Below are 15,537 nucleotides of genomic sequence, written 5' to 3'. Positions count from 1 at the left end.
CCTCAGACACAGGCTAGGAGACCTAGGGGACCTAGGAGACTGTGGCCCCCCCCAGTCTCGGCACCTACCTCCCTGTCTCCTGAGCTCAAGCCCCCTCTGCCTGGCCAGGGATGCTTCAGGTGGTGCCAGCAGCCCTGGGCTCCCAAGGCCTTTGGCTCTGGGCCTCCAGGAGCAGTTTTGTTTGTGTCCTTGACACTGAAGCCATCATGTTCCCAAGCGTGGTTTGGGGAAGGAGTGTGGATGTTTAAAAATCATTGAAGTGTTTTCAAACAGCATTCCAAAATGAAGGATGAGTCAAGGGCACACGGAAGGCGGGGCATGAGGGAGGCCCAGGCAGGGAGGGCTGCTGCCCTTCTGGGCGCACTGGGCCCTGCCCCCACTCCCAGGGGCTGCCAGAAGCCTAAGTCTGATCTTGCAGCCTGATTAGCTTCTGGGGGGGGGTGGTCTCTCTTCCCGGACACTCCTGCCGTTCCTGCCAGGCTGTCTCCCTCACCACCTCACAGCCCCTGTCCCTTCGGCCTTGCCAGAGGGACGTGTACGCACTGCTGACATGAATGTGGACCCCACTCCTTCCTTCGGGGCCATATCGTGAACAGATGTGCGCCTGGCAACAGACGAGAGAAAACAGTGACAGGGAAATAACGCTGGTTATTCCCGGCTGCTTTGGAGCTGTTGCTCTTAAGAGTTTCCATTGAAACCAAAGTACCTTTTCTCCCTCTCCCTTTTATAACAAACCTGTACATAATTTTATATTGTTGATGGTGAGATCACCATCATTTTGACGTTCTCCTTTGAGCTAAAGCAGGTACTGCACCAAATCGCCTTTGGAAAGCGTGGCCCGCCTGGAGCAACGTGAGGGGACGTCCGTGGCTGACCTGGTCTTTAGAACCGGGAAGGCCCGTGTTTCGCTGTTTAACTCTGACTCGCATCTTCGCCACTGCCAGGCCTCCCTGCTTTCCATCCGACTTCTCTGGGCCAGGAAAGGAAAGGCTTGGAGTGTTTCACCTCTTGTGCAGATCGAACTCACTGTCCCCGCCCCCCCCCCCCCGAGTGTTTGTATTTAATGCTACCATAGCTAAAATGTTCCAACTGCCTGATTTTGGAACTTTCTGGCCCATCTAGTCCCTAATGTCTTCAGTGTTGCTCAGTCAGAGTAACCGGTTACAATAACAGGGACAGGCGCTGAGGGAACTGGCCAAGGAGAAGCAGAACGAACACGTGTTGTCCGGCAGGCTGCCCCTCGCACCCTGCTTCTCCGGCACGGGATTAACACGAAGGGCAGGCTGCGGCGTTGTTCTCTTCTGGAAACGATGTAATGAGGCAGTTGTACTGGTGGGAACATTTTTAAATAGTTCCCTGTTTCTCCAAAAAAAAGGTTCCCACAGAAATATGTACTGATGTTTTGCAATAATGTGAGATGTTCTGAGTAGATGTTTTTTTTAGTGTTAATTTGATTTTAAGTGAGCCTATGAATCCCAGGATGCTCCTTCCCCACTTGCAAATGTCCAAATCCAGTGGGAAACCCGAGCTGGATTCTGGTCTGTAGTTTTTCTTTTCTGCTTTTGGCCTGAGTCAACTCCAAATTAAGCATTAAAAGAAAATAAGCACCCCCCCCCCACCCTGTGATCTGCGGGAAGTTTTTACATCCTGGAAGAAAAGGTGTGCTGGGCAGCCGGCCCTCCAAGGGGCGTGCTTGCCCCGCCTGTGGGATCGGTGCCTCCAGGGGGCTGGCTTCAACGAGTAGTGGCGAGAAGTGGGTACAATCAGACACGGTGTTTCACCCTCGCCGTGCTCATCCTCCCCTGAGCCCCAATGCCAAGCCGCCTGGACCCCGGGGAGCCGTGAGCACAGGGCTGGATTTCGTGCAGGATTCGTGAAGCTTTAATGGACTGGGTGTCTACTAAGAGCCCTGCGGGAGTGGCTGGGAGGAGAGTGCTAGGGGAAGTGCGTTCTGGTCCATACCACCAGGGGGCGCCTCACAGAGGAGGCCTGATCCGCGCTGGGGCTCCAAGAGCTTGTTTGGATCAGCAGGGAGGAGGGGAGGGAAGCAAGGCCCCTGCTCCAGCTGGGGTCTGCTGCTTGGAGTCGGGCAGTGCAGGACACCCAGGGCTGTGTGTGCGTGTATGTGCACACGTGTGCGCAGTTCCCAAGGGTAAGGGTCCCCATTTCTGAAAATGTTGCAAGGGTCCAGAATATGAACATTTACCCAGTCTTTTCAGGAGGGACTGTGAGGCTCTGCTTAGCTGCCTGCCGTCCTGCAAAGCCACAGTGAAGGGCAAGTCCATAGCGAAGGGCAAGTCCATCAGCCTGCAAAGGCAGCAGGTTGTGGACCCCACCCCGCTGGAAGGGCAGTGGGCTCAGCACTGGAACCTCAGACACCCTCTTCCGGGGGCTCCCCTTTCCCTTTCTCCTGTCTCAGATGCTCCAGGGGCCACAGGCAGGGGCTGCAAGCTGAGCCCGCCATGCTCCTGTGCATAGACTTGTCCCCTCAGTGGGGTCCGTTGGGCCCCTATCTAAGGCTCAGAGCAAGTGGCCTCTGTCCTCTGGGGCTTTCGTGTAAACTGTCCGCACACATGACACCCAGCACCACAGGTTAGGAAGAGCCTGTGAGTGCTCAGGTGTGTTATGGTAGGGAGGGACACACACACACACACACACACACACACACACACACACACACACACTTCAGTAATCACGGAACTGCAGTCTGCTCCAGGAAACCGAGCTCGGACTTGGACGGCAGCGTTCACGTCACGGCCTCACGCTCCTCTCGGGAGGCGAAGGCCTGGCCTGGGATTCCTCCTGGACACTCCCCTTCTGCTGCAGTTTCGGAACCGTGACCCTTGCTGGGGTTACCTGTCACCCAGTAAGACACCCTCAACCCTATCTGGGACTCCGGTGACACAGTGACACCATGTTTGTGTGTGGCATAGGGCTCCCAAGCCAGCCCATCCCTGTGGGGAGTCTCCCGAGTGCCAGAGGGGAGCCGAGCAGGAGGGTGAGCGGGGTGGTCCCGTAGGTGATGCCCCTGGCTCCTGCCCCCCCCCCCCCCCCCCCCCCCCCGTCTGCCTCTGACCTGACGGCAGCTCCGGAGAGGCAGGTGCTGACGAAGAATGGAAGGGGCCTGGCTTGTTTACAGCAAACAAAAAGAAACAGACTTACCTGGCTATGGATTGAGAATAGGGATGAGGAGAATTGTGAGGTTAAAGACATACGAGCAAATGCGTCTGTAACATCTCTTTGTCTTGTTGGCGTCTGGTAGCCCATAGTTCAGACCTGGGCTGCAAACACGTCCTCCCTGTGTTTTGTGGCCGTGTGCTTGCTGGGTTTCTGGTAGAAGGCGCTCTCTCTTCAACTTAACGAAGAACCCCAAACTCTGTTTTTCCCCTCCCAGGGACGAGCAAGAAGAGACTTCCGCGATTCGTGTCGGCTTTATCACCTATAACAAAGTTCTGCATTTCTTCAACGTCAAGAGCAGCCTGGCCCAGCCACAGATGATGGTGGTGACCGACGTCAGCGAGGTCTTCGTCCCTTTGTTGGACGGGCTCCTCGTCAACTATCAGGAGTCCCAGTCTGTGATTCACAAGTAAGTACCACGGGCCTCGGCGCGTGGATGCAGTCTGGCGCCCGGTGGCGTTCCAATTCCACCACTCGTCATTTTGTTTTGCCGTCAGCAAGGAGTCTGAGCCCAGGGTTATAAAACTCTACCATTTGTGTTCGTTCTGTGTCTTTTTAATGTGGACCAGTCTTTAAAAAAGGAATTCGTTAGCTGCTCGCACGCACCCCATCAAGTCCTCCTCTCTGCTGGCCAGCCGACACAAGGCAGGTATTCCCTGCCCGTGGCGGGGCATGTTCAGGGGTAAGGATGGTGATGACAGAATCACGTGAGAAGGTGTAGTCTAAGAGGTCAGTACGTGAGGGAAAAGAAAAGACGTCTCCAGAGTGTGATTCTGCCATCACTCCAGCCCAGCGGTCCGTTTTGGGGCCAGACCAGGCAGGACGGGGCTCCCTGAGGCGCACCCTGGGTGCTCAGGGCAGAATAAGCGCCGCCTGCCGAGCCTCGCAGTGGGACAGGCAGGTGTGTCGCAGGCTCCCCGACACGCCAGACACCCGAACCCTGCGCCGCGCTTCCCTTACAGTTTACTGGACCAGATCCCCGAGATGTTCGCTGACTCCGGCGAGAACGAGACCGTCTTCGCCCCCATCGTGCAGGCTGGTGTGGAAGCCCTGAAGGTGAGCGCGGCCCTCCTGGGGCTTGCACACACACAGGTCTGCGAAAGGAGGGCTGCTTTTCGGTGACGGGGTGGGCTGCTAGTGGCCGCTCCAGACGCCCATGGAGCCCAGGAGGGAGTGGCCCTGCCCATGGGTGGGCAGCTCCCAGTGTCTACACTCCAGCGCCAGTTCTGCCAGGGCTTCCAGTTTAGCTCCTCCCTTTAGCCTTTACTGGATTTTATCTGATCTACTTAAAAATAGTTGAACAGTATCTGAACTGCCAGATCTGAAGAAGAACCCCCCTCCCCCTTTCCTCTCAACTGTGACTGTCAGCAAGGGAGGGCCCCGCAGGAGCAGGAAAAGCCCAGACTCTGGGAGGCGGGGCTAGGACCTCACCTGTTTCTGAGTCCCTCTCAGTGTGGGGCAGCTGGGGCTGTAATGCAGAGCATGACGGCATTAGCTGCATTCTCAAAGGAAGGTGGTGGGGTCAGGGCGAAGCATCCTGTTGGTAGCCTGGGACTGCGGCCAGCGAGCCCCCACATGAGGGTGTTACAAGCGTCGGGGACCAGAGTCTCATCCTCTGGGGACAGGCACTGGGGGCTGGGAGAACATCGACGTGAAGGCATCGGAATCGACTCCCCTGTTTAAATTAGAGCTTGACTTTCCGTCAGAGGTGCCAAGTAAAATCTAGAGCTAATCAGTGGAGATAAACCTGAAGTGCAGAGAACAGACACCTGCTAACATGAAGCACGTGCTGCTTGTTACCACGATGGAGAGGGCCTGACCCGTGTCCTCGGGTTCGCCTCCCCCGAGGCCTTGAACCAGGCGGCGGAGGCAGTCACGCTCACCACTGGGCTTATTTCTGCGCCCCCAGCTTCCTGTGTTTAGTGTCTCTCTCCCCACAGAGTCTGGGCAGTGTTGGCATGTCCTGCCCTGTGCAGTGTGTGCACGCCGCAGGCCCTGCCTGCCTGCTCATTGGCGCTGCTCACTACCGGGCCCGTGGGCGTCAGCTGTGACCCACTCCCCAGAGCACGTCAGGACGTCACGCAGTGTGACGCATTAGGGCAGGCTGACCTTGAGTGCTCTGCATTTCTAAGGGAGTATTCTCAAACCCAAGTACCTTATTATTAGTAGGAAATAACCTGCCAGACATCCACCTGCTGACTGGGCCCGTCAGTGCCCCCCCAAACGCAGCTCCAGGCCAAGGAAAGGGAGAGGTGGGTGCCAGGCTGACAGGACGGATGTGCAAAGGTATGCAGGTGTGTAAGGCCCATGGTGCTTTCCATGAAAGCCAGGAGCCTCCTGTGCGAGGGGTGGCGGGGTGAGGGAGCCCCGGAGGTTAGCCCGGAAAGACACTCAGACGGGCAGGCTGGGAAACAGCCCTTTCCTGGCAAATCACCTGTCCTCTCAGAGCCCCGGTCCCCGTCCCTATGACAGGGAGAACAGGGCACAGAGGTGACCGTGAGGGTCCAGTGACATGTGCGCAGTTCTTGGCTCAGAATTGCTTTTGTTTTAAGTTATTCTCTGATTCCCTTAAAACAGAACTGCCCCACCCAAGACACTCCCTGTGACTTTGTCTGCTTAGGCTGCAGAATGTCCCGGGAAGCTGTTCATCTTCCACTCCTCCTTGCCCACAGCAGAGGCTCCCGGGAAGCTCAAGAACAGAGACGACAAGAAGCTGATTAACACAGACAAGGAGAAGGTATGGGAACAGCTGCCCTCGGAAGGGCCGGTGCCTCGGTTCTGTGGGAGTCGGGGAAGAGGGTGCCTGCTGCACTTTGTGTGGGGCGGGGCTCCAGAAAATCCAGGAGATTGGGTATTGTAGCAATAGTTGGACTTGCAAATACTTGGAGAAGCTTTCTATTTCTGGAAAACTGCTGTGTGAAGTACAGCTACGTTAAACGAGGCCTGAGACTGGTTTTCTGAGTTACCTGTGTCAGGGATGGGTGAGTTGTAGGAGTGGAGGATGGGGTGTGAGAAGGGAGGTAATGGCAGAGGGAGGATGTGGGCCCTCTTAAGAAAGGGCAGCTGTCCGCCGGCAGGATGACTCCCGTGAGCTGGGACACGGTGCCTAGGCCGGGTCTGTGGAGGAGGGCAGCCGGCTGGAGCAGCTTCCTGGAGCCTCTGGAGGAGCCACGATCGGGCAGAAGTGTGCACAGACATGGGGCTCACAGGCCGGAGTGCATGCGCACCTGCACTGGCCGCGGTGGTGCGCTTCTCCGGCCAGTCGGGGGACTGACACGGTTGCTTTTCATTTATAAATGTCAGGGCAGGTGCTGTAGGAGTGGAAATCTCACACCCAACACACCCTCTCTTGCACCTCCTCCCTCAGACTCTGTTCCAGCCCCAAAGCAGTGTCTACGACTCGCTGGCCAGGGACTGTGTGGCACATGGCTGCTGCGTGACGCTCTTCCTCTTCCCCAGCCAGTATGTGGACGTGGCCTCCTTGGGCCTCGTGCCACAGCTCACGGGAGGGACCCTCTACAAGTACAGCAAGTTCCAGGTAAGGACCTGTGTGTGTCCCTGGGGGTCCCACGGCTGTTGCTGTGGGCTCAGGCCCCAGGCCCCAGGCCCCTGGTGCACAGCTGACAAAGGGGCCTCGGAGCCCGTGGAGGCGGTGGCCGCAGTGGAGTGTCCATGGAGGTCAAAGGACGGGCCCGGCAGGAGGGAGGCCTGCTGGAGCGTGGGTGGTGGGTGATCGTGTGGGTGTACAGTGTACAGGGTTAGTGTGAGCATTTCACCTCCAACGTCACAGGGTGTGCTTGGGTGGGACAGTGTCATATTACAGAATGACATGCTCATGATTTCATTATAACAGATTTTGTAGTAAAAGGGGCGTTATTTGTGCCAGACCCTGTGTAGTGTATATACAACTTTATGTTCAATACCTTGGAGAAATCGTATCTCTGTTCTAAACCATTACGATTTGGGGATCAGTTTGTTATAGCCGCCCCCTCCCAGCCTGAACTGAGAGGGAAGAGAGGAGCGGGATGTCCACTGCACAGGCCCCGGTCTGTGGGCACATGCCCTTGGTCACCCTCACTGTGATATCAGAGACACCGGTACCTCGAAAACATAGCCTTTTGAAGGGCAGGAAATGTGCTGGCTGCCTCCCCAGAATGGGGGCACAGAAGGGGCTCCGCTGTGCCCGCTGGCCCCTTCTCGCAGCCCACTGACCCGATACGTCCCCTGCCCTCACCGGAGCAGGGGGGCTTGGGGGCCTGCCTGTGGGGACACGGAGTGGGCACGAGGGTCCCCCATGTAATGACAGGTGTTTGTCACCATCCCCTCCTGGTTTTATTCACCATCCGTGATGACTTTCAATTGCCCAGCCGCATTTGCATTGTACACTGTTTAAGGGATATGGGATAAGATCCACGATTGAAGATGAAATAAAATTGAAAAATCTTTAAGAACCTTCCCTAAGATTTCTGGATAAAGTAGGTTTTAAGTACGATTTAAAAAAAAAATAAGACTTGTTATGTTACATGCTTTACTGCCACCTGGTGGGCATCGGCCGCACTGCATCTCCGCAGGTACACTTGGACAGCCAGCAATTTCTGAGCGACCTCAGAAACGAAATCGAGAAGAAGACGGGCTTCGACGCCATAATGCGCGTCCGCACCAGCACAGGTAACCAACTGCCCTTCCCGCCCTCAGTCAGGCCTCTGCTGCTGTGTCGTCGTTTACTCTTCCAGGTCACGCCCGGCCGACGGGGAAAATAACGGCTAAATAAGGAGAAGCCAAGTGTCCCTTTCCCTCCTCCTTAGGTTTCCGAGCCACGGACTTCTTTGGTGGGATCTACATGAATAACACCACTGACGTGGAGATGGCAGCCGTCGACTGCGACAAGGCGGTGACGGTGGAGTTCAAGCACGACGACAAGCTTGGGGAGGACAGCGGGGCCCTGATCCAGGTGAGGAGACGCTGAGTCCTGCCATCCGCTCCGGAGTTGGGTGCTGGCAGCGATTGGCAGGCAGCCCGAAGCGCCACCCGCGGCGCCAGGCTCCGGGTAAAGAAGTCCGGCTCTTTCTCCGGAGCGGAAGTCCCTAGATCAGAGCACCGTGCTGTGTGTTTGCGTGCTAATCCACGCGTAGTGTTTGTGTGCGCTCGCAGTTGCGCCAGTGTGTGGGCACTGTGGCCGCGGGGCTGTGTCCCAGCGCCAGCAGAGCAGCCGGCTGGTGCCATCAGGCCGGCCACGCCCTCCCACCCTCCCCATGCTCTTGCCGTAGGTCAGACTCTGTGTTAAACACATTTTGTTCTTAGCAAGTCTAAATTGGATTTGCCTTTGGAGTCAGTGAAATGACCTAGAAGCCTGGAGACTCTGAACTGAAGCATGAAAATTCAAACGATCGTAGTTTTCAGGCCCGAGCAGCGCCCTTAAAGAGTGGAGAGCGGCTGGCATGGGTGCGGTGGGTGCGGGTTTTCACCCCGGAAACGTGTAGAGGGGTCATCGGCATCGAGCCCCGGTGCAGCACCGAGGGGAGGGAGCGTGCGCAAGTCCGGAAAACACGCAGGCGTCATGTCTGGACCGGAACCCCTGGTCCTAACCCTGAGCTGTGGGGACACCGTGGAGATGCACACAGGTGTCTGTCCACGCGTGAGCAGCCCTGCTACGGCTTCAGCTTAAAGCACGGAAACGCCACTCAGACCCCGGTGTGTGGGCTGGTCACCCAGTCCGGTGTTTGTTGCTGCACAGCTGTTAGCGACAGCAGGCGAAGTTCTGTGGGGGCTGCGAGGCCAGGCCCGCGGTGGGGGGGGGGCAGGGGGCTGGGCCCCTCAGCAGTGCGCACGTGTGGCTCTCTCCCTGCAGTGCGCCGTGCTCTACACCACCGCTGGGGGGCAGAGGAGGCTGCGCATCCACAACCTGGCGCTGAGCTGCAGCTCTCAGCTGGCCGATCTCTACAAGAGCTGCGAGACGGACGCCCTCGTGAACTTTTTCGCCAAGTCGGGTAGGCTTTGCAGACCGGAGCAGCAGTGCACCTGGCCTGCCTAGGGCAGCCGGCCCTCCGCACCTGCGGGGGCTTGGTTCCAGGACTCCGGACGCTGTTGAGATCTGCTGTGCTCAAGTCCCTCTTGTAAAAGGGCATCGAATTTGCATGCAGCCCGCACCCCTCCCCTCGCAGACTTCCGTCCCCTCCTGAGCAGTCACAGTGCCTGCTGCGGCAGAGCGCTGGGGGAATGGCTGCGTGGCTGCGTCCTTGCGTCTGTTGCGAGCGCTGATGAGGAGAAGCCTGTGTGCGCTCAGGACAGACCCAGCCACCGCTGGCCTGACGACCACTGTGTGTCAGCAATGACATCACGGTTTTCAAAAAGAATGTTTTCAGTCCATGGCTGGTTGAACCCACGATGTGGGGCCGGCGAATACGGAGGGCCGACTGTAATTCAGCCGAGCCTGCTGGTTAACCCAGCTAGCTGCAGACAAGCCCCGTGGAGGCGCGACCTTTGGGTGGGTAGACTCAGGATTTATAAACGCAGGGGCTGAAGGAGAGCAGTCAGCACATCTAACTCTGCATTAGTAGAGACACAGCTGAGTCAGGCCGAACCGTAAGCTTCATTCACTGGTTCCTTCCCGGTGGTCCCTGGGCTCACTTTGGTGTGGGAGCGTGCCTTCGGGCACGTGGGGATAGTGGATGGAGGTGGTCCCACCTGTAGACTGAGCGCACTCACCCAAACCCCAGTAGCTGGGAACTGGCAGGGGCCAGAGCTGGAGTTCTCTGTGGCTCTTTCCTGCTGCCTGCCCCAAATCCCAAAGGAAACTCTACACTAAGGTTTAGAAGAACCGGCAGTCCAGCCCGCAGGAACTCAGGGTGTCAGAAGACGGTAGCCAGCCTTTCTTTTCTCTGGGTGTAGAATTCTGTTTCTAACCCTCTGAGGAAGGCTCGGGACCACTCACAGCCTTTTGTGACAGGGTTGCCACTGGCTGGGCCTCACAGGTGGTCTCAGCAGTGGCGGCAGTGGCTTTACCACGTCCTTAGGCCCCCAGTCCTTGCCCAGCGGTCCTCACAGCTCGTGCTCTGCTGGCGTTGGAGGGGGGCGGTGTCGCAGCTAAAAGCCGCCCTTCCTTGGTTGTGCGCACAGCGTTCAAAGCCGTCCTGCAGCAGCCCGTGAAGCTCGTCCGGGAGATCCTGGTGAACCAGACCGCCCACATGCTAGCCTGCTACCGGAAGAACTGCGCCAGCCCATCCGCCGCCAGCCAGGTGAGCCGCCCGGACCTGGGGACTCCGTGTCCGGGCCTCTGCTCGCCCTCTGCGTGGGGCCGCACGCCGAGGGGTGGTGGTGTGCCAGGCACCCGGTGCAGGCGAGGTCAAGGGCGCTGTGCGGGGCAGCGCTGCGTTGTAGCCAGCGCTCCAGACGCAGTGGACTGAACAGTATGTGTGCATGTGGGGCTGACGGCGTCACCCGTGGGCACGGCCGTGGGCACGGCTGTGGCACACGCGAAGCTCTCCGTTGCCTATGAAGGCAGGTATTGGTGAAGTGGGCGTGTGTGCCCGCCTTCCAGGTGGAGCTGAGCTGATGGCAGTGATGACTATATTGTACAAACATAAGTGTAACGTCAGAGTTCTTTGTATTTTAAAAGCTAACGGGTATGAAGAGTTTTGAAGGCATTGTCTCTGGTCTTCCCCAAGTTCTTCGAACTTCAGGCTCCCTGAACTGACCCTGAATTGACCCTCAGTCCACTCTCCCCACGCCCCCTCGGCTGAGCCTGCCTGCTCTGTTCGCGTTCCTCCCCCGTCCGGCCAACCCGGGTGCCATTCTCTGTAGCCACATTGACGCTTTTCTACGCACAGAATTTGGGTTGAAAGAAGACTGAGCAACAGAGGGGATACCTTTCAGGTCCATTTGCTGTCAGAGGGGGTGCTGAGGGTGCACCTGAAACCCCAGCCAAGGGGAAGCCTTCAGCAGGAGAGATGATGCCGACAAACTCGGGGCCCACATCCCTGACCTGGGCAAAGAAGGGAACTGGAACACTTGTGAGCCTGGACTTCTCAGAGGGCTCCTCTGAGCCAGAGGTGATGGAAGAAGCTGCCCTGCCTCTGCTTCCTGGGTTTACAGTCCTGAGTTGAATCTCCCCTCGGGGTCAGTCCCCCGGTTATTCAGGAGGTAGCCGCGTTACTCAGCGCCAGCCCTGGGAAGGCCCGCAGCATCCTTGTTGGTTCACCCCCAGCCCACCAGCTGTGCCAGGTCCAGGCCAGCTGTGGGCACTGTGCCCCGGCCCCGCGGTTTGTTTCAGGGCTCTGGAGCCCCCGTGCCCCTGGTGCACCTCCGCGGGTGCAGGCACAGGTAGTGAATCCAAGGATGTTTATTTGCTGGAAGCCTGAACACCTGGGTTCAAAGGCCTTCAGTTAAAAACAAGTCTGTTGCCTATTAAAGGAATGAAATAAAACCTGTTACTTCCGTCTGGTTTAAATGTGAAAAAAACATTATGATGCCAAATTTTCTCTGAAAAAGTTGATGGAGATTATCCCTGTTCTGACGGTGAGGTTCTTCCTTCTCTGTGAGCACGTTTCAAGAGCATCTTTCCATCCTCGATGTGCGGGAGAGCTTGGCTATCTCGTGACGGCCCAGCGTGCGGTCTGGACAGTGTAGGGATTGTGAACTGTTGTAGCACCACCACCCGAAGGTACACTGCGAAGGGGGAACGCAAAAACGTCTGGACCTGGCCTCTCACCTGGCGCCTCCCCGCGTTCACTTGGAGAAACATGGCCGAGTTCCACTGTTCCACTCGAGAGCCCAGAGATGCCTGCAGGCATGACCACGAGGAGCAGTCTACGTGGGTCGAGGGAGCTGGGCCCCAGAAGAGCTGCTGTTACCAAATTTCGGGCCAGAGGCGCCTGGGGCACAAGGTCAGAGGTAGCACCCACTCTGGGGCCGTGGGGTTGAAGCTCCGTGAGGCGTGTAACCATGGACAACATCGCAACGATTGTTTCCATTCCCACGAGCAAGGTAGATCCTGTCAAATCGAGTGGCGCACCATTCCGAGTCTAAACACACGGGCAGCTTCAGAAGGCAAGTCAGATGGCTTAACTGCAAAGTAATTGGGTTAAAAAAAAATTCATGACCACGTCTGCCATCCCAAACCCAAAGGAGAGGCAGGTTCTTCGCCTTCAGTCAAACTGGACTCACAGGCATTTCCACTCCCCCTTCACTCACCCCTCCCCCCCACCGCCCCAGCGAGGCCCTGAGGGTGGCGCCAGGCATGGGGGTGTCTCCTGCCCACTCACACTCAGTCCCTTGGGTCTCACCTGTCCTCGCGGCTGCCAGAGCCCTGGAGCTGCTGAAGAGCCCCAGGTGCCTGCCTCTGCGCCGCGCCCTGGCCGGGTCCTCGATGCCGGGTCAGGGCGATGGGGAAGGCGCCCCCAGCGCCACTTCGTCTTCCCACCTTAGGGACCGAGACCTTTGTCACCCTGGCCCCACTTTTCTCCAGCTTTTCTCCCTGACACCCCCACTTCTCCCCCTCTGCCCCTTATAATCCAGTGCTCTGTAATGGGCCGTGGGGTCCCGATGGTGTCCTCCTGGGCCAGGCACACCCCTCTGTGGCACGTGGGACCACAGACGTAAACCATCAGTGGGGTCTGTTCATGGGAGCATGAGGAGACACACAGTGAGGACCGGCTTCTGCGTGGAAGCTGAACCCGGTATGCATCCACCCCCGTCCGCAGCCCGGCTGCTGAGCAGCCCAGAGCCACTTGGGGTGTGTGGCTCTGGAGCACGGCCACGACCTGGAGCCGCTGTCTTTGTGCCAGGGTTCCCCTCGGCTGAGAACGCGTCCCGCGCCAGATGCCAGAGGAGAAACCTTTATGCTGGAGAGAAAAATGGCAAGCGGAGCGTGTTCTGCTGTGAAGAAACGTGCATTGAGCTGTCGCCGGTTCTCTGGGAGATCAGCAGCGAGGGGACCACGCCTGCCTGACCGGCCACATCGCTGTTTGCAGTCCAGCTGCCCAACCCAGGCGGGGGGTCCCATCACTGCATCGGGAGAGGGCCCGTGATGTGAGGGCGAGGCCGAGGAACAGACCCCAGCCGCGCCCCAGGGAGACTTTCCCTCCGACGTGGGGTCTGGTCAGCGCGTGTTCCTTTTCATCGCCGAGACGGGAGGCTAAGAAACCGCGGTTCGCAGAACAGACACTTCTGTGGAGCATCACCGCTGCTGCGTGCACTCTCTCTCTCGGACCTGTCCTTGTCCACTGGCCTCCCACGGCGTGGTGCCCCGCCCTGACCCTCGGCCCTTGCTACAAAATCGCGGTGGGAGAAGCTGAAGCCGCACAGCCCGTCATCTGCAACCCTTCCAGCTGCAGGCCACGCTCTGGGACAGCTGCGTCACCTTGTTACCTGGGGTCACGGCGTGGCTGAGCCGGCCGGAGGGTGCAGGCGGGTGGTAGAGGGAGCGCTGGCAGGACCCACGTGTGGACCGAGACAAAGGAAAACTGGAGACACACGAGGGAGGACGTGCCTGCGGAGTGGTGGGCGTTGACTTGCCCGCTACCCCGCAGCGGCCACACTGCGTGGAAACCCATGTCCAGAGGCACTTCCTGCCTGGGCTCTCTAGAGTTGATGGTGTTGCAGCCTCCCTGCTGTGCTTTGTCTGTCTGCCCACCTGTCTTCCCTGATGGGCTTCGGGCCCTGTGTGCTGTGGGCCGTGCCTCAGGCCTCGGTATGTTCCTGACACCTGGCGGGGCCTGTGACACCGCGGCGCTCACTCCTCGTTCTGAGGGCTCTCGACTGAGTTTACCACGCGTGAAAAGTGTAAGGGAGGGCTGTCTCGTGTGCAGGTGCAGCTGCTGACCTTGAACTCAGGAGGCAGACGGTGTGGTGCAGATTAGGAAACCCCGCACTCCCTCTTCTTTAATAAGTGTGTGTGTGATGCTCTGTGCTTCACAAAGCAATCACCTCATGACGACCACGGCCCTGAAGGAGCGGTGGCTGGTACTGCATTTCAGACAAGAAACCCAGGGGAAGGGTACCTGCGGAGAGTCACAGGCGGGGCTGCGTCCGGGCCGGGGGAGCGGCGGGCGGCTCCAGGGGAAGGCCACACTGCTGTCCCGTACCTGCCTGCACCAGGCTGTGCCGTGGCCGCCCTTTCTGCCCACAGCCTCAGTGCGCATCTCTGTCTGACGGAGAGCATGGGTCTTTGTCTCTCTTTTCCAGCTGATTTTACCGGACTCCATGAAAGTCCTGCCTGTGTACATGAACTCACTGCTGAAAAGCTGCGTGCTGCTCAGCAGACCCGAGGTGCCTGTGGACGAGCGGGCGTTCCAGAGGCAGCTGGTCATGACCATGGGTGTGGCCGACTCGCAGCTCTTCTTCTACCCGCAGCTTCTGCCCATAGTGAGCACACGGTTTGGCCTTCCACCCGATCAGCTGTGCCGCGGGGCGGGGCCTCTCCCTGCCCAAACCTCCCTCTCCTGTCTCTTGGGTCTCTGCAAAAGCTGCCTCCCCAAGCCTCCCTAGTGGCTCTAAGCTACCGAGTGCTGCCCCTCACCCTGCACCAGCATGCCCCTCTCCCTGGGCCTGGTCATAGTGCTCACACCATCGAGTGTCCTCCACGTTTTGCTTGTTTGTGGTCTCTTCTTTCTTCCAAAAAACCGTTAGCTGTGTGCGAGGGAGGGATCGCTGTCCAAAGCCCGGCATGCAGATGGCACTCACCAAATGTGCGCGGGTTGGGGAGGGAGAGGTGGGAGCAGGGAGAGGAGGGAGGAGGACGAGGGAGTGCGCAGAGGAAGGGTTCTGACTCTCCTGCCCCCGCCTGCCCAGCACACGGTGGACGTCAAGAGCACGGCGCTGCCCCCGGCGGTTCGCTGCTCCGAGTCCCGCCTCTCAGAAGACGGAATCTTCCTGCTGGCCAACGGTCTGCACCTGTTCCTGTGGCTGGGAGCCAGCAGCCCACCGGAGCTCGTGCAGGGGATCTTCAACGTGCCGTCCTTGGCGCACATCAGCACGCACATGGTGGGTGTTTTCCTCTGCGTCTGTGGCGCACAAATGGGCTCTTCCACGGCTCTGTTCAGAGTGACCGTGCGTTCCAGAGGAGGAAGAGAGGGCACGCCGCTCTGTACTGGAGCAAGAGCGGGGGGCGAGTGAGGGGCGCGTGGGCTGCGGTAACTTGGGGGTAGAGCGAGTGAGACTGGGTCAGCGCTGGCCCACGTTGCTGGGTGGTCACTGCGTGACAGCCACCGTCGCTGGACTTTAAGTGCAGCATCTCATGCACACCTCCCGCCAGGCAGGGAGCCGGCAGGGAGGGTGGGGGCACTCTCCCCGGTGGGCGTGACCGAGGCGGACTGGATGCCGGCCGGCTGGGGCAGGGTGGCAGGGTCAGCACGGGCGGAGGGC

General features: G+C 58.7%; 1 protein-coding gene across 5 annotated transcripts in view; it reads left to right on the top strand.

Annotated features, from left to right (window-relative positions):
- The window catches only part of SEC24D (SEC24 homolog D, COPII coat complex component), a 55,749-nt gene that overhangs the window by 36,355 nt on the left and 3,857 nt on the right, over positions 1–15,537 (top strand). For all 5 annotated transcript variants that reach the window (XM_053911898.2, XM_053911899.2, XM_053911900.2 and 2 more), the window contains 10 exons: positions 3,395–3,586; positions 4,140–4,233; positions 5,798–5,914; positions 6,545–6,715; positions 7,749–7,845; positions 7,983–8,128; positions 9,026–9,164; positions 10,294–10,412; positions 14,359–14,538; positions 14,965–15,156. In XM_053911898.2, the coding sequence (XP_053767873.1) occupies positions 3,395–3,586; positions 4,140–4,233; positions 5,798–5,914; positions 6,545–6,715; positions 7,749–7,845; positions 7,983–8,128; positions 9,026–9,164; positions 10,294–10,412; positions 14,359–14,538; positions 14,965–15,156 (1,447 nt within the window). The remainder of the gene's footprint in view (positions 1–3,394; positions 3,587–4,139; positions 4,234–5,797; positions 5,915–6,544; positions 6,716–7,748; positions 7,846–7,982; positions 8,129–9,025; positions 9,165–10,293; positions 10,413–14,358; positions 14,539–14,964; positions 15,157–15,537) is intronic.

This window comes from Desmodus rotundus, chromosome 9, assembly GCF_022682495.2.
Source record: "Desmodus rotundus isolate HL8 chromosome 9, HLdesRot8A.1, whole genome shotgun sequence".
NCBI classification, from domain to species: Eukaryota; Metazoa; Chordata; class Mammalia; order Chiroptera; family Phyllostomidae; genus Desmodus; species Desmodus rotundus.
The sequence above is the reverse complement of the archived record's forward strand: the minus strand, read 5'-3'. Positions and strand labels throughout refer to the sequence as shown.